We start from the raw sequence: 27777 nt of genomic DNA on the forward strand, positions 1-27777 counted from the left end.
ATATAACATTGTTTTATAAACATTCAGCACTGCACTTTAGAGAAAAACTAACACCAAATCAATTACAAAAATAAAAAATAATAGACACCAAAAGTTTACTTATAATAGGTAGTTGTAAGTTCAACAGATGAAGTTTAATTATTGATTCACATTTAGAGATGTTTGCGCATAGAGGAAAAGATAATAGAGATCTGACTAAAATACAGCATTTTTCTTCAGTGCAGCGACTCGTGCACCTGTCTAACACTTTTGCTGTCTGGATTGCACAAACAAAACAGGACGCAGTTGTTTTTTGCTTTATGTTTGCATAAATTTCTGCTATATTGTTGTGGCAGTTTTCATTGTTCAGCATAATAAGGAGGGGAGCTGTCAGAGGCCACGCAGGTGGCGAAGAGCTGCGATGAATGATGCTCTCCAGGATGCATCGTGGTGGTTTTTCAGCAGCCGTGTGCAGAGTGCACTCTCTCTCTCTCTCACACACGCACACACACACACACAGCATAAACATCCATATTTCTCTTCAATAACTACACAATAACTCAACCTACAGAGGCTTCGAAGAGGCACACAATTATACATGAAAATGTAGATTTAATTAGATGAAACTTACAGATCACGCTTGCTAACTATTGACTCAGTCTGAACAGCTCTGTGGGCTTTCCACGGTGAGCAGGCCTGGGCTGAGTGGGAGTAAAGCCTGGATCATGGGGTACACAGCTCAGACGTGGCACTTACCCCCATAGAGAAGAACGTAAACTCCTCAGACATACAAAGAGGAGCTCTGCCAGCTTAAATACTGCAAAGAGAAGGCAGAAAATCCTCTTAAACAGTGTCAGGCTGCTAAAGCAAGCAGATACCAGGACAAAAATATTAAAATATGTTCATAAAACTGGAATGTTTTGGCTTCAATTTATTTTATATAATAGATTAACAGTAGGTTGTGCATAATTGTGAATTAAAAAGTAAATGAACCATGGTTTCAAAAGGTAACACCAGCTCCTCTGAAAAGAAATAACTGGGGAAAAAAAGTCCTGGATGAATAAATCTGTGGTTGATGATTCCTGATTATAAAGTAGTTCATCAGATAATTTAGGTGTTAATCAGGAGCCAAATTGCAGAAAGTTCATTAGGAGCTGCTGCGCAGAATAACAAGCTGTATACTGATTGAATCAGGAGCAGAGATTAGCAGCAGGAAGAGTTAATGATGGTCTAATAAAAGTAAGGGGCAGTGTTTTCTTCTCGTCTGTTGTTTCAACGCCGTTTTCTAAATGTGTTTTTTAGTTGTATTACCAGCAAAGAGCAGACTGGCTTTCCTGTTCCTGTGAGATGCATGTTTGCTGTCTGAGGGGCTAGGGGAAGCAAACACTCATTTGCTTTGTTTTTTCCACATATGTAAAAAGGTAAGACAAACCAATCACAAGCCAAAACATACAAACATGCCGGACTAGTTAAAGATAATTCTTTAAATTTCAGGTCAAACAACAAATACTTCAAATGACACAAATACTAGTGTCTAATTCTATTTATTGAGGTATTAAATTCAACAACATGATATACTGCAGGAAAACATTGTGAAATAAACATTAATATTGCTTTGTTTAAAAACTATGTATTCATTTTCTTTGTGTTATTTTGGGTCTAAAAGAGCTGCATTTTTCTTATTTTGGAAAATACCACCAACAACTTTATGCAAATATGCTCTAAGAGAGAATTACTAGAAGTGGGGAGAATAAAGTAGCATTATTAATTATACTAAAGTATTCGACAATATTTGCAGGTGTTAGGATTCATAGCAAATAGCTAAAATATGTGAATACTTGATACCCCTGTTAAAAACGCTGAATACTTGATACCCCTGTTAAAAACGCTTATAGCAACTTATTTTAATCGTTCAAACATCAAATTTATTACCTTGATACACATAGGGAAAATAATCCAGGCACTTCCGCAGAAGGTAACGTCCACGGTCTTCCTTATATCCGCGCAGCCAATCAATGGCAAGGAAAATGAATGCCGCTCTTCGATTGGCTGCTTTGCAAATAATAGCGTGCCAGTAGCGTCCCAAATATGTATTTCTCCTTTCAAAGCTGCATTTTTTTTTAATAGTATAATAATTTGTAGTAAAACAAAACAAACAAGAGGATATTCATCAACACTATAGCACTATAAATTGTCTTTACCAACATGTTATCGAAAGCCGTCTAGAAAAAAAATCACCTGGAGGTATTGCTTTATTCCAAAGACTATATTATTTATAAAACAAATCTATATTTCAAGGTTTTTACTCACAAAAACCATAAATCAGAAGCCAAACTAACAAAAACAGAAAGACAAATCATAAAAGATCAGAATATGTTTGACGTGAATAATGAATGAATATTCTTGAAGTTTTTCTTCAACTCATTCAAACTTTGAAAGCTCAAAGATTTCCACAGACTTTTTCCAAGACCCTGTGGGGAAAAAAGTTATTTCATACCCGATATCCAACTCCTCCTCTGAGAAATGGGATGATAAATGGAAGAAGGAAAACAGGAGTACAGATGTGGACTTTTTTTTTTTAACTCTTAGTATAACCAATAAAACAATCCCAGCTGTGTGGCCAAAAATGTCAAAGTCTCCTGCATACATGAGACAGACGCTGGCAGCAACCGCCTGCACCTCACCTCCGTTTCCAGTGCGGGGAAATATCATAACAAAAGTTTCTCTCTCTCAGAACAGCAAGGGAAATGGGAAATTGTTTTGGCAAAATCACGCCACATCAGAATGCCTTTAATTTAACTTTTCAAACTTCTGACTTTCAGGTGTTTTTGTAAGTTGTTTTTTTTTTAGTTATTTTTTTGGACAAAGTTTATAGGTGTGTACAAAATAGTTTAACATATTGACGTGCTTTGTATGCCTTTTTCTTTTTCTTAAGCTCAAAATATTAGAATTTGAGAGCAAATCAAAACTATTTGTTTGGAGWGGAGTTGAGAAACTACAACACAAAAATAAAACAAAATTTCAAGATGGAATCTGAAACTAAAGTGCAAATCTTTCTATGCTTCTATAGATTTAWCACCGATACCAGCTTGGCTGAAAATGTCAATATCAATATTAGTGTCAAAATTATAAATGTCTTCTACATTATGTATATCTACATATGTATCTATGCAAGCTGCTGTTTTGAAAGGTCAAAGACTTTAGAGGATATGTTTGTGATTCACTGTAAACCAATATTTCCTGTTTAACAGGGATCATTAAGTCACAGATAACATATCTGAGTGACTCAAGATTCAAAGATCTAAAAGGAAAGGTTTCAACATTGTTGAAGCAAAGAGTTCTCTGTCTCTTTATGGTTTTAATCTTGTGTCTGCAGAGAAAGCAAAGTTATTCTGCTGCAAAAACACAATATACTGGAGGTTACCGTGTGCTTGACCTGAGAAGAGAATAATGTCACATCCAGGGAGTCCCTTGTGTCACAAATAAAAGTGTGTGTGGGGGGGGGGGGGATCCTACACTAATCATAACAGCAGTTTCATGGGAATGAAAAAGTAAAATGAAAACTTATATTTTTCTCAAGTCAATAACAGCCACAACAAACTTAAATTATTTAAAATGGCTGATACTTCAGTCTATTTTTGCAGTGTGCATCCAGTATTTCTGTGCAGCTGGATGAAAAGCTTCAGTCCGGTCTCTGCTGGAACGTGGGCGGCCAGAAAGCAAAATCTTTGTTCTGATTGCATCAGCTTCTCGTTGTGCAACAAGACTTCTGAGATTTGGTTAGAAAAAGATTATTTTTAAAGGCTTCAAGTGCACAAAATTAAATTTTTAGGCTTAAATCTACAAGTACTGATATTTCGAAAGAGTCTGATAAAACATTACACTCGGCAACAACGCTCTAGGATGTTATGTTTGTTAGAAATGTTAAAATGCAGGATGTCTGTTCCAGTTGGCTGAATTGAAGTGAACTGAGGAGGAGTCTGTCATGTTCGGATGGGGAATTGTCAGTCAGGGCAGATTGAATGCATTAGCGCTCAGTGATTAGCTCCTGGGCGTCAGAGCTCTTCTGTTTCCTCAGCAGGAAATCTCTTTACTGGCCTTGAAACCTTCCCCGCCCCGCTTTTATAAAACCCCGTTTCATGCCGGAGTGTGATCCCTGTCCTGAGGCCTCGCTTCAAACAGCCTCGGTTTCACACCATGTGTGACACAGATTCGACGCAGACCCCTCGGCGGGAGCAACGTGGATGTGCTTGGTGCGGGGCTCATTCGGGGTGACAGCGTTTATTCCCCTCTGATGTACATGTGTGCCATTTTACTGTCTCATGGACACGACTTCTCAATCCTCCCTGGCCCACATATTATTCATAAAGAGATTTTAAATGTTCATTAATCTGAACAATCAGGTGCATAATGCGCCTCGGTTCTTCCTCAGTCACAGCCGTAAATGGCTTTGGCGGTTTGGCCTCATTTACTGTATGTTATGAAATATCCAGGCTACAGCAGCTCTGTGGAAAATAACTTTATTGGATTGTGCTTCTCTCTCTCTCGAAGATGCTTATTAGCATCTTTACACTTAAAATGGTACAATTGCTGATGTTTTACTGGATGAAATATCAATTCACTCTTTTGGAAGAAACAGATTTAGAGATTTGATGTCTCTTCTTGATTAATTTAAGAGAAACAAATGATCTTTGTGTATGTAAAGTTGATGTTATTTATTTTGACCAAAATAAGAATTGCATCAGCTTTTTATGTAAGTTACAAGGATGAAAGACAAACTTGTGGCAGTTTTCTTACCATAAAATAACAATTTGTCACTTTCACTTGTGCAATTTATTTACTCTCATGCAATATAAAATGCATCTAAGTAGAGGAAATAAGCTACTTTAAAGAACATGCACAGCACTGGCGCCAAAACAATTAAAAAACCCAACAGTAAACTGGATAGTTTACTGTTGGAGTTTTATGTGAAAAAAAATCACGTAAACGTGCTCCAAACATGTCGCCAATCGTTTGTGTCTGATATATTTTTTTTTTAAAAGGATGCAAAATTAAAAAGCATCTGGGTGTCTGTGCTCGAGAGAATAGCCCACTGAACTCAAAAACCCAGAACACAAAACAGAAATTTGTCTGGAGAACCAACCGCATTACCTCAGATGATATTTCATTTGGCCAACTGTACCTTGCTGAATAAAATTGAGCTTGGTTCCTTAAAGAACTCATGTCAAAATGGAAATATTACAACATTTTTGCTTTGTTGTCTTTATATTTGTTGTTCCATGAATCCATTATCCATTGATCTGGACATTGGAAAACATATATACTGGAAACATTTAATTCCCTGGTTCCACAACGTCCCAAAGGTGATTGTGGTTTGACAGTGTTTTAAATTAAATTAAAAAAAATTTTATAAAAAGAAAATAAACCCTAATGTGAACCAGCAACTAATTACACTAACAACTATGCTGTCCTAAATGTATTTTACCTTCTAGGAAACTCCAAGCTCAACTCCAYCTTACAATCCGTTCCTTGTGAGTTTTATAATATATTTAAGCCTCTGGAAACTAAGTGGTTCTTTATGTTGAATGTATCAGCAACAATCCTGACAATAAGCATGGTAAGCATAATGAAAAGTTTAATCAATGGGTGCATTGTTTGTTATATTGTCCTCTACTGCAGATAATTAAGTTCATAAATATTTCATTGGTGACGCGAAGGCTGCATCTGACAAACTGTCAGTGTTCATTTTGCTTGCTAGAGAGAAATGTTTCTCTTGTCCCCATATGAAAAGCAAACATCTCCTACCGCAGAAACTAATCAACATTGAACTGAAAAATCTTTTGCCTTACTCGTTTTATTTTAGGCGTTGTGCTTTATTGAAGACTTTATTGTTAAAGTGCAACCTTCTCCTTACAGAAGAGTTGGTTAAACACATCTGTGCGTTTGTTTTTCGTTTTATGGACGTGAAAAGACAAGATGGAAAAGTACTTTTTTGGACATATGGAATAAAATCTGCTACATTATCTCTCACATATCACATTCACTAAACGTTTGTGCCATTGTTGACAACTTCTACCCTAGTCTTCGGGAGAAATAGCCATGATCCATTTCTCCAACTTGCGCTAAATACATAAGCTAAGTTACGTTTTTAGTTTGCTTTTCGATTCACACCTCCCAAACAAACTTTCTAGTTTAGTTTTATTAAAGCGGATCAAACAGAGCTGGTGTAAACACACCCTCAATCGGCATGCTGGATGCTTGAAATTAAAAGTGAAACTGCCAAAATGTCCTGTCTGAATAATCTAACAACTGTCCAACTACACATACTTTTAGTATTTCAATTTCATTATTAGCTTATCAGTTGATCCTTTGATGTGAAAAAAAAAAAGAAAATTTAAATTAAACGAGATGACATAAAAAGTGTTATGTACCTGGACACTGTGAATTCCACACCATTAATCCCAGTATGCATACCGTATTCAGATTGACAGTGTATAAGAAGTAGCACATCTACATTATAAACTTATAAACACGACTTTCTCATGCTAAGATGCGGCCAACATTAATGTCTTAAATCATCATATGTGGCAAGATTGGAAATAGTGATAGCAGCTTATATATTTCCTGCTTTGTTGTCTTTTCACATTAATTAATTTCTGGAAAATGTCTCAGGTTTGGATGGGTCAATATAAAGAGATTAGAATGTCCTTTTACCCCCACAAATGAGACAGAAACTAAGTAAACGACAACTCTGGTTTTACAACATGTGTAAAAAAAAAGAAACAAACTGAGGTCTCTGTTTAGTCTCTTTCGAGGCTGTAATTAGTCTGGTTTTGTCCAACTTTGTTTTGTTTTTTAAATAACATGTTAGAAAAAAAGGAGCATACACAAAGAAGACACACAACCTACAAATATACAGAATAGAGTTACCAACTATTCCCGTTCATCATTTCTTTATAATTGGTCTAAGGCAATAATATCTGACACGCATATTGCCCAACTTTATGATTTTGCATAAAGTTGGGCAATATGTATTTTATTAATGGAATAATAATACAAGCGAAAGAGTAGAAATACTTCATAATAATGCTACTAATGTAAAAGTAAAACCATGATCTGGTAAAACTACCGTTAAAAGTACATTTTCCCGACAAAGAAYTATAACTGAGTAAATGTAAATAGTTACTACCCACTTCTTTTCACAACTATCAGTTTCAGAAATTGACATTTAAAGTAAGTAATATACATTTCTATCACAGAACAGTGCAAAAATACTTGGTGAAAAYTTATAGTAGTGATTTTAAAATGGCACAGCAGACTTCAGAGATAAACAGAACAAAAGAGTTTGAGWACAAACATAGCGTATCTGTTGCATTGCTTGGTTAACTCATGGTTGGTCTTCAGTGAGTGAAATAACTCACTGAGCAGCCAGACGTCGCATTCAAGTAAAAGTAGCATTACTTTAAATAATCTCACTAAAATAAAAAGAAAAAAGTAGGATGCAGTGCGACAGAAGTGTGTAACCAGTTACTGCCCGACTCTGCCGGTCACACCCTGATTTCTTTACTTTGAATCCTTGTATGATATAGAAGTCAACATTTAATGGCAGAACAAAAAAGAAACATTCACTGAAAATAGATATATAGGCATAAAAGCCCATCAACYGAGACTACTTTAATTTAAAGTAACACAAAATTTCCTGGCTCTGTGCAGTCAAAATGTAAAGACTTGATGAGTCACTTGCACAGTCTTGCAAAGACGTATAACTTTCTCCTCACAGAAGAGTTGGTTAAAAAACATTATGACTCCAGAGAAGACTGTAACATAGCAATGAAATGAAGCCGTGGTATGCAAAAGCCAATGTTTGACAAAATGTGATTTTTATTTTTAATATGTGTTGCTGACAATAGAATTAACCCTTAAATATTTTTGTTTTAAGTAACATGAAATTAAACAAGAAGACTTAAAATATGTTTTCATAATTAGTCCTAAACTTGTGAACAGAACCTCTTATTTTTTTTTTTTTACACAGAGTGAATTTCTAATGRCACTAAATTCACTGGAAGAAAATGCGGCTAGTTTTCCTTGGTGCTGGGTAAGAGTTAAACGTCAACCACCTGCAAACGCAGAGGATGTTGCACATTTTCTGCTGCCTGTTGACACAGATTTCTGCAGTTTTCCTGCTAACTTTTAGTCTCATACACTGTCACACCCACAGAAAGGGCATTCCCCAGGGCCCAGCAACCTCAAAACGAGCACAAGTGTAATCATTTCCCACTTTTGGAAATCTTTGTTTTCCATTTTATCAGCTTGTTGTAATGGATCCGTTGTTGTTTCCACAGATGACCGCATCCAGTCCACATGAGAACGGTGAAAGAAATCTGCACTTTCCTCCCCTTTCTACATACTTTATGTGCAGCAATATAATGATTAACAGTCTAATAATATATAATTTTCTTTGTTAGTGGCACAAGTTTCAGATTTTTTTCTCTCAAACTTCTCCAGATGTTGTGAAACTCCTAACAACCCAGGGATACAGTATGCTAAAATTATGGGCTTGTATCCTGCTTGTGTTTGCTGCTACTCCTGGGGCTGGATTGAAGGTTTTAGTGTGCTTGGAAACACCTGTTCAGGGTTTAATTATACTGTAGCTACATATTCTGCACAAAGACTCCATGTGCCGTCACCCCTGGAAATTCTGCAGATGGCATGTAACAAACGACTGTTCATTCCAAGGGTTTAAATGATTTCTACATCTGTGAATTATGGCCACATGCATTCAGTTTTGACTTACATGTTCTGGTGAAAAATAAGAAGAGCCCTTTCTGAGCAAAATGAGATTCTCTCTGATTCTTTCACCATTTAGAGAAAAATTACACCATTTTAATTAAAAAAATTCAATTGATTCATTCATCATCTTATGATTTCAAATCTTTCTGTCCTTGAAGTGCTCAGAAACGTAAATTAAGACTTCTGGATGAAAGCTGAACACTTGGGTTTAAAGTGTTCAGCTTTAAACCCAAGTTCAGGTCTGTAAAGTTCAGAGGGACAACATCGTTATTGTTCCAATATCATAAATAGTTTTGTTTTGTGTATGTTATGGTGATTCATTACGTTAATTGTTTTAATGAGTTTATCTGATTTGATTTGGTTCTCGATTCTACAGGCTTATAGAACTTCACCTAATGAATGAAATCAAAGAATCTAATATTTGAAAACATTTTATCAGTCTTATGTTAAAATTTATGCGGTGACTGGAAACATGTAGGTGTTATGAAAAAGAAAAACGAGAAGAAATCTGGAAAGAGGGAAACTTCAGTGTTGAAGCTTTAGCTCTGCATATTATTTGATTTACTTTTTTAGATATATTTGAAAAAATAGAGAATATCAGAAAATAATGTAAGTATTTTTAAGCTAAAGCTAAGTATCCKTCAACTAAAACCTTTAACATAAATGTATCTGCAGCTATTGCAATGTCATCAAAAAATCCCATCAGCATAGCTTAGGTAACGATTTAGCAGACTGGGTTGAAGCTGCACCGACTGTGAGGAAAAACTGCAGCGATGCTCATTAAATACAGAGGAAGCTCAGAGTGCAGGGCGAGCCTCACAAACAGAAACATGTTCTCACCTTTCTTGCAGTTCTCTGGACCTCAACCCGGAATCAGAACATGAACAACGGCGTTTCTGTGGATTACATCAGCCTGGAAAAAAAAAAAAGACATTTCTACTAAAGTCGTAAGAGAAGTGAAAATAGTTTCTGCAGTCCAGAAGAAATGAATTTTTTATACGTACATGTTTTCTTGTGTGTAGATGGCATTTAAATGTGAGGATAACTTTCTGAATATCAATACTAGATATGAAGGTCACATGCACAGCTATGTGGTATGTACCTTTATTACTATTCTGGATGATTTTGTAAGCAAATAAAGGCTTACGGAGAACATAAAATTGCAAACAACAAGATTTTCAAAGCAGCCTGTACAGGCTCAGCAAAACTAAAAACTGAGCTGTCAGCAAYGCCCAACAGATCTAYGAAAAGGATTAGTATGAATTACTGAACATCTTGCACAGTAACCAGTGCAACATCTTCTGACTTGAATATCTAAAACCTTAAACAGAAGAGAAAGGGGTAAAAATCAACGCCAAGCTAATTTAAATAATTTAATTTAGGATATTTCTTCTAAGTCTGGACAAATCTCAATTGAAAACACCACATAATTAGAATAAATATTTATTAGCAAAGACAAAAACATAGCTTAAATTGGCTAAAAGTTGCCAGTTTGCCAGTTGCCAGTCTTGAGTTTTTACAGGCTCTTAGACTCTGCTTCAGCTGTTTGACTATCAGATTATGACACAATTATTCTTCTACCAAACACCTGCGTTTTATTTACCCTTAATCTCCAATGAGTTACATTTTCCATGGTTGTTTCTGGCYRACATCTGTCGCTGTCTGATTTCCAAGCACAGGCAGATACTGACTTCCAGCCAAAGAACACAACAGTATGTTTCCCTCAGTGAYGGTCGCGTTAATTTAAAGCTGTGAAAATTGCCAGGGCTGAGTCACCAGTAGTCAGAMGGTTCCTGAGAGACACGTGTCCACAGAGACAAACTGCCAAACGGTCGGCATTATTTAGAAACAACTGCTCAAACTGGTGGACGACGTTTAGTTTTTAMATTTTTAAATTTAAGTTCAAACTTTTTCTGTTACCGGTAGATGTGCAAATGTGTATAAAAACTAGAAATAATTCTGCCATTAAAAGGAACATATGTTTGTTAGAGGGTTGCCTGCTGAAAAACAAATATGTTTTTTGCTTCAAGAAATGAACACCATTGAAATTTATGTTCGCTGTTCATTTGTCTGAAAATTCAACCCAGCACTGTGACTCAGTCAAAAATAGCTAAATGACAGATGCTATTATGAATGAAAATCAGACAATGTCTGTAAAATTAGGACATTAAGTGCCCTGGCACTAAAATTCCTGTTCAGACATGCAAGTCACATTCAGAGTCTGTCTGGAAGAGCAATAAATGCAGTAAATTGGAGGCAAAAGGTACATCAATGAAATAATTGGTTAGTGTACTGGAGGTTGATAATATTACATTTCAACTCTGGAAGAAAGAAAAAAAGTCTGCAGAAGAAAGTCCTAGGAGCATGCATGTTGATAAATACTATATATAATCTTTCTTTTTTTTCATTTCGTGGTAACCTTTGCAGAAACTTAAGCTCTTGAGATCCAACTATCCACCTTATTTTCAGCTACAAACAACAAGAAAACATCCATCCATCCATCCATTTTCTTGACACCCTTGTCCCTTAATGGGGTCGGGAGGGTTGCTGGTGCSTATCTCCAGCTAACGTTCCAGGCGAGAGGCGGGATACACCCTGGACAGGTCGCCAGTCTGTCACAGGGCAACACAGAGACACACAGGACACACAACCATGCACACACACACTCACACCTAGGGACAATTTAGACAGACCAATTAACCTAACAATCATGTTTTGGACTGTGGGAGGAAACCGGAGTACCCAGAGTACCCAGTTGGTAGAGCTGTTGCAAGGCAACACAGTGGCGCATTTGGCAGATGCGCCACTGTGCAGCCCTCACACTTGTGGTTTTAATCTGAAAACATTCAGATTAAAACCACAAGACATTGAACATTCTTCCAAATGTTCCAGCTTTTAAATGCCTTAGTATCCTTCACTGATTTTTGTCCCATTTAGTACAAAGAACAACTTGCTCTGCATAATGCTAGCCTGGTAGAAAAGCTGACAAAATATAATTGATTTAATCTCTAAAGTTGCTATGTACTTACTCAAATAAAAGCCCAAGATAAATATATATGTAGATGGTTCATCTTGATTTAGATGAAGCAAAATTGTGTGATCTGAACGTTGTGTTAGCTTGGATATGAAATGATAAATTCATAAAGTCAGAAAAAAGTCTGTAAACATTGCAAAAAATGTGAGAAAGCACAAACAGAAACTCAAACACAGATTGAATTAATGAAGCTTTTTAAGCTAATTTAATAAATAAAAGTGATTTTGATGTAGTAYTATAAATTTGACGAAAATGTTCTAAGTTGAGGATGAAAAATTATGAGAATGACAGTAATTATAAGATATTTACATATGTATTGCACTGATCCTTAAATATAAATATAAATATTTTGTGCATCAACACAAAGACATTTCAGCAAGAAGGTTAAAGCTCGAGCCCAAATGGGTTCTACAAACGGAAAATGACCCGGAGCATTTCTCCAAATTAGCTTAACAACAACAAAGTCAGTCTGAAGTGGTGATCGCCACAAAGCGTGTATAAACCAACTCAGSTAAAGCAGTGCTTTCACTGGGAATAGGACAAAAATCCAACAAACTATTGTAAGAAGCTTTGGGAAATACGTACAAAAGAAAACCAATTCCAAATAGGGAAGAGTATGCAAACTTCTGAATTCAAATAATGATAAAATATTGTTTTCAATTGTAACTGAACTTAAACATAAAATGTTATGTTATAAATGTAATAAATGTCTGGTTTCAACTGGATTTCATTTGTCAATCTAATCCCTTTTAAATACATAAACCTAAATACAAAGTGCAACTGAAGATCAGTAAAGGCCACAAATTAAAAATAAATGTCAGTCTTTGAATGTTTCGAGGAGCTGCTGCACCCTCAGAGGTTGGCTGCATGGTTTGATCTTTTTAAGCTTGTTTTCATCAGTTTCCACTGCTCCCACGGTACTCGGTACGTTCCTCTAACACAGACTGCAGGCTGTGAAGGCTACGTGGCAGAGCCCAGGCTTCAGGATTGTACTGTAAACCCAACAAGCAGAGTTGTTTGTATGCTGGTCCTGAAGGCGCTGCCTCCTACTGTAGCAGCAGTTTGTTGCCTTTATTGGCTCCCCGTATGAGGTGTACTTCGCCTAACGACTCGACTTTCCTTCATGTTGTTCCATATAAAAGATGCATGTAGAATAAAGAAGTTTTCAAAGCAGGAGTTATCAGTGCAAATYTTTTTTTTTTGTATCTTTGTGAAGGGATTACATAGCTTTCAAATCCTCAGAAGAGGATAACAATTGAGTGATTCAGCTGCAGACTCATTAAACCAAGTTTGAAACTTTCAAACATGATGCAAAAACTACTTGGATATTCTTGTGTTATAATATTTGTCTCTCATTTATTCAGTGATCTGATGCAAGACTGAAGTTGTTTAAGAAATATTTTTATTCTTTGCTGTGAATTTCTGCAAAACAGCTACATTCAAAAATAAGAATCTCAAGTACAAACAGTATTTTCTCTTATTTACTGCTGTTTATGTATCTACAGGAGAATGTCAAGAATACCTGAAATACATTCAAGTGCAGCTTAATAACTTCTTAACTTATCTCAAAACATYATGTCAAATTAACTCTAAAATCACCCCGAATTTCACCCCAGTAAGGAAGAAAACTGTGAGCTTCAACTTGTCCAGGAAGAGTCGAGCTGCTCACCTTTCCTAATTACTGGATTGCTGCTGATTGGATGTTTGTCAGCACAGGAGCCAATCCTGCAGGGCCTGGCAGCATGTTTTAGCCTCATGACATGCCTTTTTCTGTCTTTTAATGACCAAGGGAGGCTCCTTAAAAATGTTTCCCTGCTTGTCCGGCTCATACTGGGGAGCAGAGAGCTTTAGGGTTCAGACATCTTGGAGAAGCAACCCCTCCCTCCARAGAGACGCGCTGGATCTCGAGGTGATCCTAGGAGGCCGAATCCACTGCACCTTTGCAGGTAAGTAGTTATTTCTATGTTTTCTTAGAGAGSCTGCTGGGAACTTGCACAATTTTAAAAAGGGCAAAACTTAAAAAGATTCACAAGCCAGAGTAAAACTATTCATCTTAGTGAGAGTAGCAGCTGTCTGTGCAGCAACAGAAGACAATATAACAAGCTTTTGGTGGTTTGATTGTTGAGTTCAGTCGCTGTATTTGATATTCTGATTATTTTCCATAATCCCTCTAAAGCTCTATTAGTGCATGTCCTCAATCCTCTCTATTGTCTCTGCATCAGCCGGTTAAATAAAACCCTTCACTTTGTTCTGAAAGCATTGTGTAATCAAGGATTTCCATTCCTAGCAGGCAGATGAAACTCTTCACAGAAAAGAAAATGAGATGATCAATCCAAGTCGAGTTGCATTGTAATGTGTTACATATAGCACAGTCTAATGTTAAATTGTGGCAACTCTGAGTATTGTTCCCTGTCTGTTCCTACAGGAAGCACAGAAAACAGAAAATGGCACGACCATCATTCATCCTCACAGGACTCCTGTTAGCAATTGTCTTATTACCAGGTGAGATGTAAATGACAAGTTTACAATGYCACTTTTTCTAATTTCTGTTATTTATCATGGCTTTCAACCATTTGACTGTAAAGTAAAATATAGAAACATAAASTACTTTGAAAAATACCAAAAWGTTATTAAATGATACAACAATTAAACGCTATGCTATAATAATAACTAAGAAGACCTTAGTTAATGTACTGAACATGTAGCATTGTGACAAATTAGCATTCTTCTCAAACTCTGCTATTTTAAGAAAATCCAAATACATTTTAATTACTTTACGTAGTAGTAAGTAGGATTATATTCATGTTGTTTTAGAAGCATAATAAACGACATATGATGGAGAGCTCATAATTGTTTACATGATATTTATCATTTAAGGTTCAAGATTTTTATTTAGGTATGTTGAATATAAACATGTGCATTTAACCAGTAAAAAAACTGATGACTTGGCATAAGTGTCCCATTTCTCAGTGACATATTTTAAGGATTAACTAAAATAATGGAAGATGGAGGAAAAGTGAGTCCTAAGGGTGGTSATGACCTTCAGAAATGGGRTTCAGCCTRAATGTCCTTTACATAACAGGTAAAAATGCACTTAGTCTAGTTATAAAGCATAATAGTTTATTCTAACAATAGAGCATTGATGTCAAAGTCTGAAATTGTTTCTTCAGCAACACAAAAGCGCCTGTGTCTCGTTTAAAATAACTACAATTCACTGATAAATTGCTTTTGGTGTGATTTAACATGATTTGTTGCTTTACATTGACTTTACTGCTCAGAGGCAATTGAACAAATTCATTTCTGGACAAGGATATGTTTTTCTTTTGGAAAGTAAAACATCTCGTTAAGATGATGTTTTTTGGTTGCTTTTAGAGATAAAAATATACATACACAACTGGACATTGTGTAATAATCAGCTGACTTGGCTGTTTTTCTTATCAMCATAAATGTCTCCATAAAACCCCGGCAGATCAGAAGACACCCAGACTCCCCCCCACTAGCTACATTTACAGTGCATGAATAATTGGTCTGTGTGAGGGCCAACTCTTTGTAGTTTTACAGGTAAAGTTTGAGGAGGCCTCCAGCGGGGGCATAAACACCACCATTTTAGTTCAAAGCTAAGCGACACAACGTGCTTTAGGCTGGATGGAGGAGTGAGCGAGGAGGGGTGGAGGAGTGTTTAATTTGCAGGATGCTGCCTGCATCGGGGCGCCAGCGCTCCAGCACCTGCCGCTTTTCACCCGCCAGCTTATTAGCAGCTCAGCATTTTCCCTGATGTTGAGAGAAAGCCCAACATCTGTTTCCAGTTAGCAAGCGTTGCTGCTGCTGCTGCTAATGTGGCTCCTGTTTGTGTTTTTACAGAGTTTCTGGGGGCCGTTCCAGTGGGGCAGGACAAGCAGGAGGAAGGTGAGGGTTTGTCTGACGTGGCATGGAAAACTGAAGGGTTTCAAAATGTTCAATTAGTAAATGTATCGGAAGGAAATAAAAGCATTAAATTCACTACTCAGCATGCATGAACCTCATGCAGTTCACAGTTGATTTACATAGTTTAGGTGAAGCCATAATATGGGTAATTATATTCAAATTAGGTTTTCATTTGGTGAGCTTTGTCTTTGTTATTCAATATGAACAATCAAAAGTGTCTTTGTTCGAGATTAACGTGAACTAATCTGAAATATGTTCCTCAATATAAAAAGCCACTGTTCTTGCTCTTTAACTTAAAGCTAAAAGAAACTTGTTTTAAATGTAGAAAGAGATGGTTCTAAATTCTAGTGTCCTTTTTGTGTTTGCAAAGAAAATTTTGGATTTAGTTTTCATACATCTTAAGATTCATTGCAGCATTACTTTAAGAGTAGGATTTGATGCAAGTAGATTCAGTTAAAAAAAGAAATAACTTGTCAAAAAAGTTGATTTTCACTATAGGAACAATTTGACCTTTTGAGCCATTGGTATAAAAGTGAAAAGTCTTAAAATAGTGACATTTACAACACACAAAATGCTCAAAATAATTTACGGCACAACATTTAAATATAAACAAGAGTAACAATAAGAATTTATCATTAAATTACTTAAAATAGTGAGTCAAAWATATAAAAACATTTAATTCTCAAAGCACTTACAACCACTAATCTACATATCTAAAAAAATTACTCAGGCATGTTATGAGACTGAATTGTTTTTGATTTTGATTAAAAAAAGACAACAAAAAACAAGTTTCAGTTCCCATTTCAACAACTCAGGCTTTAAGGGTGTCGACAGGGACAAGCATTGGCGATGAAAACAACAATTCCTGCACTTTTTTGTACTGTGTATGTTAGATAAGGTACAGATGTAGAAGAATATACCACGTCATCTTCAGATAAAAACCAAACATATACATTAGAAATGTAACCAATGGGTTGACCAAGAACTCATCCTTAGCTTACCTTAGCATGGTGTAACCAATAATTTCTTGAGCCTAGTCATAAATTAGTTTTGCATAAATAATAGGCCAATGACACTTCTTTCAACTTGATTTTGTGTTTAGTGCCAATCTGTGCTCGGTGTATCTTACATGGAAACACAAATATATGAGCAACTAATGAAAGATGGTTTGATGATAGCATCATAGAATGAAACATAAAACACATCCTTATCAAGTTTAACAAGATTATGCAAAGTTGTTTTGGCTGCAAGTACCCATAGATTGTCTTGAGTTACTTTCAGGACAAACTGTGGCACTGTCCTAGCTAAGATTAGTTTATTTTCTCTGTTGTTTCTCCCTGCAGCAGCTGCAGTATCTGATAATGTGAAAGCAGAGGCCATGACCAACTTGAAAAAGCTGGTTCGCAACAGAAGGAATGTCCCCGTCGCGGCTGTGCCCCAGTTCAAACGTATGCCTGACTTCTGGGGATGGTACAAATACTTTATGGACACCCACAACCAGGAGGGGGTGAGTGGAGCTTGTTTCACATCATTTATTCATTTTTATGCCAGTCACGATTACGAAGCTCCTCATTTTTTCCTTAAAACAATCCATCAGATTGCATTATACTGTTGCATTAAAATGCCTTTTTCCCCATTGACTGCATTAAATAAATAATTTCAGGCAGTAAGAATATTGGATTGTTTTTCTCAATGTTCCTCCGTCTTCAGTTCAGATGACAACAATGAATGATTTATTGCTCTGATCTTGGTTGCATAAAAGTATTAATATGCCTTTACCCTCTTTAAATATTTAGATATTTTTCAGTGCTCTATGCCCAGGACATTTATGTTGTTTAAGCCCGGCTCATTTCCTGCTTCAAATACAGAACAGGCTAAAAATGGCCTTGGATTTTAAGCTTTTGATTATGTATTAATTATTTTAAATCCAATTTCAGTGGCTTGTAAATTGTTTGAACCATCATTATGCTAATTTCAGCTGCTTTCGCCCCTGTTGTTCAGGTGGAGGACTTGGATCGTCTGTATCTGGCCTATTTGCAAAACAAGCACAGGTCCGAGGAGGGGCCCACCTTCAACCACTACCTCAAACACCTCAGTGAAATATACAGAACCTGTGCTGAGTCCGATGACCCAGAATGCATTGCAGAGTTTACCAGCAAGCCCAAAGCTGCAGTGGTCATGCCTGCCCCTTTCAAGGCTGCTTCCATCAGAACATGTRACCCCTACCTTGACCCCTACTGCCTCTACCCTCTTTCCTCCAAGGCTCCTGAACCGGCTCCAGCTAAGGTACCAGCTCCYATCCTCGCCCCTGTGCTGCCCATGAAGAGCCCCAGTGGTTACTACCATTATGGTCCAGTCTTGGAGCCTTTCCTGAGCCATGAGCAGCAGTCTGAGCTGCTTAGGATCTGCCAACCTGAAGATGTAGAATGCCTGCAGTACCACCTGAGAGCAGCGTTTGGGTACCGCCCTGTGCTGGGTCCGGCTCCATCCTATTCTGCCCTCAATTGCGACCCCAAGGACCCGTACTGCAAGCCCTCTTTGGTGCAAAAGGCCCCCAGTGGCTTCTATCACCTGATGTACTCTAGCTGTGACCCATCAGTGGATCCTCTTTGTGGCAGTAAAGCTGCTCCTGCTTCCTTTGCAGCCAGGGAGGCACCTACAGAGCAGCACTGCAACCCTCTCTTTGACGCAGGCTGCAACCCTCTGAGCGCTACAAGGCTCGCTAGCCTCACCAAACCCGTCCTGGAGTACGCCCCCAAACATGCACTTCCTGCGGCTCCTCTGACTTGYGACCCGCGAACCAACCCGTACTGCATACTGGCAGCTGCTGCCGCCCTGCGCAGGCCCCCTCCACAGCTCCCCGAGCACCAGGTCTGAACCCAAAGTCCTCTTCTTAGGTTTGAATTGCTTCTTTTTGACTAGTCCTCTACAGTCATGCTAACATATGACTTATTAAAATATATAGTAAAATGAAATGGGTGTTGAATAATGCTTTAATTTCTTTTTTTAGTCATAAATCTGCTTTGCATTTGTTTTGAAACACACACACAAACCAAAAAATCAACCAGGTCCGCTACCAGCTTGGCGTCCGCGGCAAGACCAAGGAAGGCTACGACTGCTATATGCACTATGACAAGGACTGCAGCCCAGTCAAGTCTGGTTCTGAAGCTCCTGATGAACCCTTCTGCCATCCTTACGATCCCAGTTGTGCAAAGTTTTCTCCACCTGGTGGCATCGAGGCCCCAAAGCTTGGAAAGGACGGCATTATTCTTCCAGATCCTGACTGCGACCCCGAGTACGACTACAACTGCAGATTGCGCCGCGCTGAACCCGCCGCCTCTGCCGATGAGCCAATCGCTGATGAAGAAAATGGTGCAAAGGAAGCCGTTGTCCACCAATATGCTGTCCCACGTTTTGAGGACTTCCTCCGGGGTGTCCTGAGCAAGCACAAGTAAATCTTTCCACCAGCTAGGGAGTGTTACAGGCGGGAATTAAGTTCATATGAACTTTGCAAGGCAKAACATTTTTATATTATCTTTAAGACCTTAGCAAGATTCACAAACAAATCCCAMAATAATTCAGCTTCAAGCAGCAAATCAGTCTTAAGTTGGTTTACTATATGTCAAAGATTGAGCCAAAYAACACAGTGGTATTATGAGAAAATTGTTGTTGTYTGGATCTTTGTAGAAAAGWCATGTATGTATAGATGTGTAATAGAGCAGTAGAATTAGTCGTGTCAGTGGGAAAGATGTTGTACATTATCCACAATGTATTTAATGTTTTCTTCAGTCTTCAGTTACGTAAAAACTTATTAAACCTCACCTGTTCAGTTTCTATCATGTTCTTAATAAAAAATATTGACTAAAAAAGATTTAATATTTTGAAATTAATAAATTGTGTCACAGAAACATCTGTTCAGAAGCTAAAGATGAATGTGACCATGTTTAGGTATGGGCTAATATTTTACATATTTGACTCTATTGCAGAGAGATTATTTAGTGACTCAAAACAGCGACTGCCAGCTGTTGTGGATAATGCCATTATATTCCTGAAGCAGATGGCGCGTCCTGTTGGGCTTTCACCATTTTATGTTCCAAATAACTTTAATAAAACAGCTCATTGTTGCATCTGTATAGTTAAGCAAAATGTTTATGTACATTTTGCTTAAATGTACAAATGTAAATCATAGCCTCTMATAAGTTACAAAAGTGCTAACATAATTCATTCAAATGTGTTGTATTATTTGCTGTACATATACATGTATCTTAGTGGGATWTTGTGACAGACCAACACAAAATAGTGCATATTTGTAAAGTGGAAGTCATTTTTTAAAGAAAATCCACTGCAACCAATTTCTCTTTCAAAGACTAAATAAGTAAAAAGAGTCCAGGGGTAAACATTAATCATAGACTTTACTWGTGTGGCTTTTATGAAAGAACTGCCAGGAGAAATACTTTTGCAAGGCAGTATAAATCAGAATCCATGTTTTTTGAATGTTTCACTGTCTGAAAAACTAAATTCCAACAGTAAAATTGAGCATAAAAACAGTCAYGGTCATGCAGCAGTCTTCCAGCTATAAGCTACAGCTGAGCTTGTAATTTTTACAGTTCAGCTTTTTAGTTGCTTGTTTCCCGCAACATTTTTTGAATACATTTTTCATACCGTATCAATTTCAAATAGTCTTCAAGGACAAAATGTACGAGTCGGTTTCCTCAGGTAAACAAACAAAAAGGACATCTAACCTCAAATCTAATTTTATTTACAATTTTACCAACACTCTGGCACAATGGAAGCAGTTAAAGCTACACGAGTATCTGGAAGATTAATTATGGGGATTTAATAACCTCATTTATTAATTAAAATATAGGAAATACTGCAACAAAAGGCATAGAATGAAAAAGAAACGTAGTGCAGGAATAGCCACTTGCAAAGTTTACATTAACAAGTTTGATGAACTGCTTGGAAACTACTTTGTGTATTACTTGAAACAATTGTAAGTCATTGCTGCACAGTATTAACTTCTTCCATTGGTGTTGGAACCTTTAATGCCAAATTTCAGTGTAGTAGCTACAAGCATCACCTCTGAACRGTTTTTCTTCTGTAATGTAATCATGTAATGCTATCGAATGAGTGGGAAAAATTTGTCCTGTACTTAATATGTATGCATCAAACAGTGTCTGTGGTAAGGATGAACGTTTATAAGCAGTTTACAACAAGATAAAATATCAAAATTGATCTGACTACAGGACATTTTTACAATATTTATTAAATACCATAAGAATAATTCTACTGTTTCCTAGTCCAAAATTGAGACATTATAATCTGAATAACAACTGTGGGCTAATAAAACGCCAGATTTAGTTCCTTGTTTATTGGTCAACATTATAAAGTTCCTGCATACTGAAGGCAAACAGATCTGACAGATTTAAAGACCCACAACCACTGAGAAAAATGGCAACCTAAAGATGGAGGATCCTGAAAGCCTCATATGTTGCTAAGGTAAGGTAAGGTAAGGTGTCTCTTTTCATTAAAAAATTATCTTGTTTACAAAGTTACTTTACTTTTAATTCTGGATTCTAATTTTCAAAAGATTATGAGATCATCATTATCACATTTATCCCAACTTCTGCACATTTATGACACTTTGTGCAGCAAAACGGGGGAAATATTCTAAAGCTCGTCTCTGCAAGCTGTTAAAATCTGAAACTTTTGTATTGTTCCAATAAATTAGACTTACTGTGCCGTTACTGGGCTGCACCATGTTCAGTTGCTACAGTTCCAGTTTGCTTTTTTATGTCTGAATTATGCGTCATTTAAATTTTATTTTTGCAATGCTTTAATAAAAAGCTATGGCAGTGCTCAGGTTAGGGTAAGAAATTACATTAAAGATAAAGTTTTGCAAAAAAAAGTGCTTATATCTCAAAATGATATGCAGCACATTATAGTCACTCTGTAAGAGTTACATGAAAAAATAAATTAATACAAATATTTAAACCACTCCACAGAATTATGTTTTCTGAAATAGCCAAGATCTGGACGGGTTTGACATCCAGAGAGAAGATGAAGTGGAGCGGGAGGATAAAACACTAAAAGATTATTTCCACGCTGCATCMCCAGAGAAGATATTTGTTGTGATGTTTATGAGAATTTGTAGCCCAAAAGCCAAGAATGTCAGCAGGTTTAAAAAAAACTGAACTGTAATTCCTTCAGCACTGCATATATTGTTTTCCTTAAGGAAATTTTATGTTCTCAGTGCTACTGTTTTTTTACTTTGAGCTTTGTTTGAATCTTGTCCAGTCTCTTCCTGTTGGTCTCCTACAATTACAATTCTTACAATTCACAACTGTTGTCATCAAAACTTCAGCTGTGGTTTATAACAGAGTACTCTGCTATATTGGTGACATGACGAAACAATTTGACTGTCTTATCTGTACACAATGAGACAATGACTTGTCATTCTGAGGTACTGACATGKTCATTGACACATTTATTCATGAGAGACAAACTAAGGGTTTTGAGAAAGAGACCGACTTTTGTGGGTAATTCATGCACCAAATCAACTGAGAAAACTGCAATTAGACTTTTTTTTCCAAAGAAACAACGTTCAGTAGATTATTATATTTTTGTTTTTAGATAATTTTGGAAMAGGAGACCTAATGTTTTCATGCAGCTTCCACCAGACGGTGATCTCAGAGTTCATGTTCTCTTGTCTACCATCTGTGTGACTAAATCTGGCACACCTTCACACTCTGATTCTCACGTCTGTTTTAATAAAAAAAAAAAAAAAACTCAATCAGTAAACATCTTTCTTTTAATCAAGCATTTTACGCAGCGCTGGTTGGATCATCAGAACGCCTCCTCAGCGATACGAGAGAAAAACATTTCATAATCCGAGCTGCACACAATAGTATTATTATAGATGAAACTCTGATATCTTTAGGTGAGAAATTGAATTTTTATTGAAGGTCGTTCTGGGGAGCAAAGATCAAACCGTGTGTGGAGGAGAAAAAGAAAATGTTTGGAATCAATTTCACGCCCCTGTGAAGAATAATTGCGTTGGATTTTAAGCGTTATGATATTAAGATAAGCGCCTTTTAGTGTGTCGCAGTGGAACGCATTTAGTCTAGTGGTTTATCACGGCTGTCTGCTTTGTGTTAATTACTGAATAAATGATGAACTCATCTGCCATGAACACACCCTGCAACTGTTTGTTGTTATTCAGATAGATAGACAGATAGAATAACGAATAAAGACTTTTTTAAAACTTGCTCATCTTCTTGTCTCAGGGAAAGAGTTTATTAATTATGTAATTTGTTTTCATCTCTATACAAACCTTCGGTACAACCAAAAGAGCAATTCCTAAAATTTTCAGCATGTCTTTGTATATCGTTACATCCCTAGTCTCTATGGTTCTGCAGTGCAACTCTGATATCTTTAGGTGAGAAATTGACTGCTAATGACTGCTTCATTGTGGCAGGCAGCTGGATTAGGACTTCAGCTGATTCTTCTCCAACACCACTAGTGCTAATTGYTAATTGAGTGGAAATCAATTGGACTGCTTCTCATCCAAAACACTTCTCCAGCTCTGAACATGGTTGGAAGTAACAAGCTAATAAGTTGTAGGCAAAACAGAATAGAAATAAAATTAGTGGTGGGTTTTAATTTTACAGTAAAACACCCAAGAATATTTAAAAAACKTAATAAATGTGTTTTTCTTATATTTGAAAGGCTCAAGTAAGTTGTACAGCTTCAGACAAATTTTGTTTTGAAGAAATGGTTAGTGAACACGATCCCATTCCTCAGGAGTGTGAGACCAAGCTGGTGACCATCATTAAGGGGAGTCTCTAGGCTTGACTGGTGGTGCATTGTTTTAGACACTACTGAGGTCTGTTTGTTGTCTTGTATCTTCAAATGTCACTAAACTTAAAACAATAGTCATTAACAGAATAAACTATCTGGTATTGGCGAGGAGGATTTGGTTTTTAACAGGAGCTGCTCAAAACATACATTTTCCTTTCAAATTKAACACAGTTTCAAGGAAAATCAATAGGATTTTCAATGAAAGTTGGGTTCATTATCAAAGAGGTGTTACAACAAAAGAAAATCAAACATCCATCCATCCATCCATTTTCTTGCACCCTTTTTCCCTCAGTGGGGTCGGGAGGGGTGCTGGTGCCCATCTCCAGCCAACGTTTCGGGCGAGAGGCGGGGTCACCCTGGACAGGTCGCCAGTCTGTCGCAGGGCAACACAGAGACACACAGGACACACAACCATGCACACAAACACTCACACCTAGGGGCAATTTGGARWGGCCAATTAACCTGACAGTCATGTTTTTGGACTGTGGGAGGAAACCGGAGTACCCGGAGAAAACCCACGCATGCACAGGGAGAACATGCAAACTCCATGCAGAAAGACCCCAGGCCGGGAATCGAACCCAGAACCTTCTTGCTGCAAGGCAACAGCTCTACCAACTGCGCCACTGTGCAGCTGAAAAATCAAACATAAATAATTCAATTTGTAAGTCAGAAAGGACATTTTCTGAAAATATTTCTCTAGAAACATCTGTTAACAGAATATTTGAAGACTTTAGAGCTGTTGCTTCGCAACCAAGATACTACTTGCACAAAGGTTTCACAACACGTTGAAACTCTAGTGTCTACTGCAATAGTAAGGGAACAAAACAATGGACTCACAAGGTAATGACCATGAATTTTCAAAATGAATGCTCAAGGACTGCCTCTTATTCCACTTATTTCTCACATAAATCTGTGAAACTATCCTTTTTTGTAATTCTGCCCATGGATATGGGAGTAAGATATACTGGGACTGATTGAAAGTATCTCAAATTAATTAATCACAAGCTTTAWTAAAAGGTGTTTAAAGATRGAGCTCACAAGGATTTAATGCTCAGTCACACAATTTGACGTCATTGCTAAAATATTTAATGTTTTGTTTGCAAACACATGAACTACTCATCTAAGYTGAAAAAAACCATCTAGTTTAATTGCTTTATAACAAAAAATATTCAGCCACATTCACCTGTAGGTGGTGCTATGGTAGAAAATACATGTTTTATCTTATAACTCCAAAACTGAAAGTCACATTAACAAAATTAATGAGGGCAAAGTTTAGAAAGATCCTCCAACAGATAAACCACAAAAGATTAGTCTGGAATATTTTTCACCAGAGAACTATAGATACTGCCCAAAATCAATCTGTCTATCTACGATCAACTCTGAGCCAAATAAAAGCTAGCACAAGATACGCAAAACAAATTATGGTGGCAGATTTTTTTTTTTTGCCCAATTACAACATAATAGCTGATTAAACACTAAATACAGTACAAAATAAAATTGCCCATAATTTTGAAACCTTAAAAAATTCCACAATTTTCTTCTTACCGCCAACTACAAACGTGATACTGATGAKGTCTAGCGAGTTTTTTCAACGTCCACCTCAATGTGGCACTGAAAAATTACGAAATTTATTAGAAAGTTTTTCACATACCTTCACCTCGTCACGCAACTCTGACTTTTTCATTCGACTCCGCTCACAAAGCGTGGCAGCTTTAGATTAAAACTAAGATTTAAATAAAACTCTCAGTTTTTGTTCTGCAAAGAAGTTTTGCTGTCACAGAGCCAACAGTTCACCTTCYGTCTCAATTTTACCTGAGATTTATATTCTGAAACCATCCTTCATTCAGAGSTACACTGACCGACCTAATGGACATATTTATTAATAACTCACAGGCAAATGCACTTTTCAGCTGACCAGATCTGAAGTGCTGCTTTAAGTGGACTCCCGAGCTGAAGMASWKKYKSKSKSTGYKSYRMRMGYKTKWRAWWKKKGKSSYYTTTTWWRMSSMRWAWAAAAAAMAAAAAAAMMCCCTCCTTTTTTCACCTGAACAGGTGACTGCATGTAAAATGGAATTTCATTTTATTTTCYTTGCYGCTATTGCTGCTTGAATGAGGGGGGCAATAAAATGAAAAGGTACAGTAGGGCTATAAATTGACAGGGCCTTGCATTCAGCAGCCTGTTGGGACCGCCACACTAGTTCTACACATTGGGATTGTGTTTTGTGGTTCCCCCTGTTTTCTGCAGTGTGATGGCGTTTAGATAGGGCAATGGAAAAATCTGACGTTTTGCAGTGTTGGAAACTGCATGTGAGAAAAGCAGGAGGAGAGAGTCAGTTAAGAGGTCAGTGCTGCTACAGCTCTCAGTGTGTTTTTGAATTGATGAACTTCCTGGATTTAGATGTGCTTCATGCTGCCGTCTAATTCAAATCAGCAACCAGTTGGGTGAGAAAATCGTCTGCAATTATTTCATTTGTCCAATTCTGGTTAATTTATGACTCCTAGTTTATTAAAATGAAAAATACGCCTGTACTGGTCTTGACTTTATTATGTTGTCCAGCGGTAAAAGCCACATACGCAGCTATGTGTGAAAAAGAGTCTAATTGTTTTCAACATATGAGCATCTCTGCCACTTCAAGTCTGTGGTAGGTCTCATAAAGAAAACAAGCAAGGAAGAAAAAACCCACTGAGAGAATATTGKGTTGAAGTGCTGCTTCTGTTTTACAACTACAAMAAAAACATGTAGCGTACAAATTTATGGGTTTTCACAGGAAAAGGAAACAACTTTTTAAGAAAACTAAACTATCTAACTAACTATCTTGCATAGCTTTCTCTTTCTGAGTCAAGGTTCTCAAGTCTAGTTTATTTATAAGAATTTAAAAAAAGAGGTATTTTTTTTAATTTATTTTCTGTTTCTACAGAGTCAGGGAGAAATAAACAGGAGCCAGCACACGTCAGATCTTTCACAGTAACTTGTAAAACAAACTAAAAAAAATCCAATATTGTAGTTACKATGAAAATAATTCCTAAAAGAATATATTAGTAATAGTTTTTGTCTTTCAGTTCAATCTGAGAGGCAAAAAGCCGAATGCATGCCACTGTTACCCAAYAACCTTGATGGGCYGAGGGTAATATGGTAATTTTGTTTTTTCTTCTTCTCTATAATGAACATACTGCACAATACTGCAATACTTTAGGTATCACTGAGCAACTGCAATGGATAGTCCTTAGATTGAGTACATCACCAATGACTTTAATATCCCTTTAAACTGAACGAGAATTATTTTAACATGCTACATTTAACATTATGACTTTTGTCAAATTGCAAAACCTATTCACAGATGACTTAATTCTTTAAACCATAGAAATGTTTTAGTTAATGCTTTAACTCAAATACCTTGTCCCTTTTTGTCTTATCATATCAGTCAGTATAAGTTTTACGTCCAGACTGAAAAYACATCTACTCTCCCTGGCCTTCAACACCAATTAAAGAGAAATGTAAATGATKGAAGAAAATTGCWGCAGCTGCAATTAAATATTATTATAGGTTTTATTCACATTATTAGCTCTTTGTCTTTGATTATAACTACAAATAAAATATAATTTAATATTTAAGCATTTTAGCTTTTAACTTTATCCACTGTTTTCACAGAATAATATTTTATCTCTTACACAAAAAATTAATTATAAAACTGAAAAAGGTGTAAAGCTGTAAAGCTGTCTCTCTTTATTAAGCTTCCCAAATAGGCAGTCATTACTTCCTCACTGGATGTCATTAACAACATGGTTTCTCAGGTTTTTGTAATAAATAATAAATAAATGTATATTTTCGAATAAAAACACAAAATTAATKCCCTTTGTGTGTAAACCATATMAAAATGGCAAAAACAATAAATWAAAAGTGAATTCTGTAGTCCTTCARCTGTTTCTCAGCTAGCTCAAMACACATGTACAAAGTCCGCTAGCATTACCAAAAATTAGCCCCGAGAAATATGTCCCGTTTTCTACACAACATACTCATTACAAACTGCATAACTTTACTCACTAGTCGACTCTCTATTCAATAATATCTTCAACTCTTTGAGGATACCAATATATATATGGATCAAAATATATTTTACTTACCTGTGATTTAGAAAAGATGAGACGCTATGTTGAGCTTCTAGCATCTAACAGTAATGTTTATTCTTCTT

At 36.7% G+C, this 27777-nt stretch overlaps 1 protein-coding gene and 1 long non-coding RNA gene across 2 annotated transcripts; one reads left to right on the forward strand and one right to left on the reverse strand.

Moving 5' to 3' along the window:
- Positions 1–42: 42 nt before the first annotated feature.
- On the reverse strand, positions 43–27769 carry LOC103479801 (uncharacterized). The gene is made up of 3 exons (XR_535992.2): positions 27710–27769; positions 9610–9682; positions 43–796 (listed from the first exon to the last, which is right to left on the reverse strand). It is a non-coding gene; the product is annotated as an uncharacterized LOC103479801 (long non-coding RNA).
- On the forward strand, positions 13634–19567 carry and2 (actinodin2). Its single transcript, XM_008434461.2, has 6 exons — positions 13634–13749; positions 14229–14305; positions 15665–15709; positions 17071–17234; positions 17729–18598; positions 18796–19567. The coding sequence occupies exons 2-6, from the start codon at positions 14248–14250 to the stop codon at positions 19180–19182; spliced, it is 1524 nt and encodes a 507-aa protein (XP_008432683.1). The 5' UTR covers positions 13634–13749; positions 14229–14247; the 3' UTR covers positions 19183–19567.
- Positions 27770–27777: the final 8 nt, after the last annotated feature.

The sequence above is a fragment of the Poecilia reticulata genome, linkage group LG17, assembly GCF_000633615.1.
Source record: "Poecilia reticulata strain Guanapo linkage group LG17, Guppy_female_1.0+MT, whole genome shotgun sequence".
Classification (NCBI taxonomy): domain Eukaryota; kingdom Metazoa; phylum Chordata; class Actinopteri; order Cyprinodontiformes; family Poeciliidae; genus Poecilia; species Poecilia reticulata.